Source organism: Colobus angolensis, unplaced genomic scaffold, assembly GCF_000951035.1.
Source record: "Colobus angolensis palliatus isolate OR3802 unplaced genomic scaffold, Cang.pa_1.0 Scaffold250, whole genome shotgun sequence".
NCBI lineage: Eukaryota > Metazoa > Chordata > Mammalia > Primates > Cercopithecidae > Colobus > Colobus angolensis.
In genome coordinates this window covers 1,742,935-1,744,505 of record NW_012115711.1, presented here as the reverse complement: position 1 = coordinate 1,744,505, position 1,571 = coordinate 1,742,935, and the positions used below count along the sequence as shown (strand labels likewise).

Below are 1,571 nucleotides of genomic sequence, written 5' to 3'. Positions count from 1 at the left end.
AAAAAAAAAAAAAAAAGAAAAGAAAAAGAAAAAGAAAAGAAAAGATTTCTATGGGATTTAGTGAGATGCTTCATGGCAGACCCTGATGAGAGAGAGCAGTTTCAAGCAAGTAGTGGAGGCAGATTGGAGTGGGTTGAAAGATAAGTGGGAGGTGGGAAAATGAAGACAGTTGGGTGTAGGCAACTCTTTTGAGAAGTTTGTGGAAGAGAAGAGAAGGAGGTGGTTGGAGAGGGAGAATTATTGGTAATTGTTTATTTGTTTTTAGATGGAAGAGGCCTGAGTATGTTTAGATGCTGTTGGGAAGGAGCAAGGACAAATTCCTAGGCTTCGTAGCAAAAAGTCAAGAGCTTCCTCTATGGTGGCTTCTGTTTACTCTCTGCAGTAGGTCAGGTTATTTGCTGAGGGTTACGGGGCAGATGGAGAAGTTGGGAGTTTGAGGGGAAAGGAGAAGGTATGAAATGGCCACTGTGGAGAACGGGAGGGAGAGCTGACTAGTAGGGTTGTGGGTCAAAACTGAGGGCCTGGTAGAAGCTGGGAACCATGGGTTTATAGTGGCACAAATCTGTGAAGTTGAATAGTTTTCTCCAGCAATGTTTAGCTGCCTGGGCGCAGGCACGGAAAAGGCGGACAGTTGGACTGATTCAAGATTGGGATGTTGCCAGACGGATGCGACAAATCAGGGAACTGAGGGTATTTAAGAAAGTGACTAAGTAAGGGACCATGATATCTGGTCTGAGCAGAGTGAAGGAGAATTACAGACAGGTTCTCTATGAGCTCAGCCCTAGGAACACTCGGGAACATGCGGAAAGGCTTTTGGAAAAGAGAGTGAAAGGCAAGCAGAGGGGGGAAGACCTGAGATGGGATGGAAGGGCAGATATGGGGGAAGGGGGGTTGAGCCCGGAGACTTGCCTGTGGGGAAAGCAGGCTGAGGGGAAATTTTTTAAGGGGCAGGAGGGCCTTGAGAGCGGTAGCAGCGAGAAGTGAGGCGGACCCGAGCGAGGGGGAGTGGTCAGGCGCAAATCCCGGGCGAGGGGGCGGGGCCCCGGTAACTGGGTCCCAGCGCCGCTGTGGCTGCGGCTGCCTCTGCGAGGCTCCTGCCTCCCCACCCCCTTTCCCAGGGCTCCTTCCCGCCCGCCGCCGCCGAGCCCCAGGCTGAAGCTGGGGAGGACACTGGAGCCCGGCCCAGGCCGTTCTCCTGCCCCAGGGGCTGGAGCATCGTCTGGGACGACTGGCTGAAGGCGAGCCCCGCAGCCTAAGCGCGGCGCACACGCGCGCCCCCGGCCACCGCCGTTCTCTTCCCTCCCCTCCCCTCTTCTCCCCTCCCCTCTCCTCCGCCCCCGGCCTCGGCTGCGGCGGGAGGAAGAACGCTTTCCAACCAGCCAGGAGAGCCCAGATCTATTCCCATACGGGGAGAAAGAAGAGACCCCGCACTTGGATCCGACAGACTTCTCGGCCCGGGGCCACGGAAGTGGCTCGCAGTCCACGAGAGAGTCCCCGCCGAGCGTAGCCCTTCAACCCTCGCCCAACCGCAGCCGCATAGACAGCGCTCCCCAGCGGGCCCCCGGCCCCGT

At 56.5% G+C, this 1,571-nt stretch overlaps 1 protein-coding gene across 1 annotated transcript in view; it reads left to right on the top strand.

Annotated features, from left to right (window-relative positions):
• Positions 1 to 876: 876 nt before the first annotated feature.
• Positions 877 to 1,571, top strand: part of FGD1 (FYVE, RhoGEF and PH domain containing 1) — a 65,371-nt gene continuing 64,676 nt past the window's right edge. Inside the window, exons 1-2 of the mRNA XM_011946594.1 lie at positions 877 to 980; positions 1,239 to 1,569. Coding sequence (XP_011801984.1) covers positions 877 to 980; positions 1,239 to 1,569 — 435 coding nt within the window. The remainder of the gene's footprint in view (positions 981 to 1,238; positions 1,570 to 1,571) is intronic.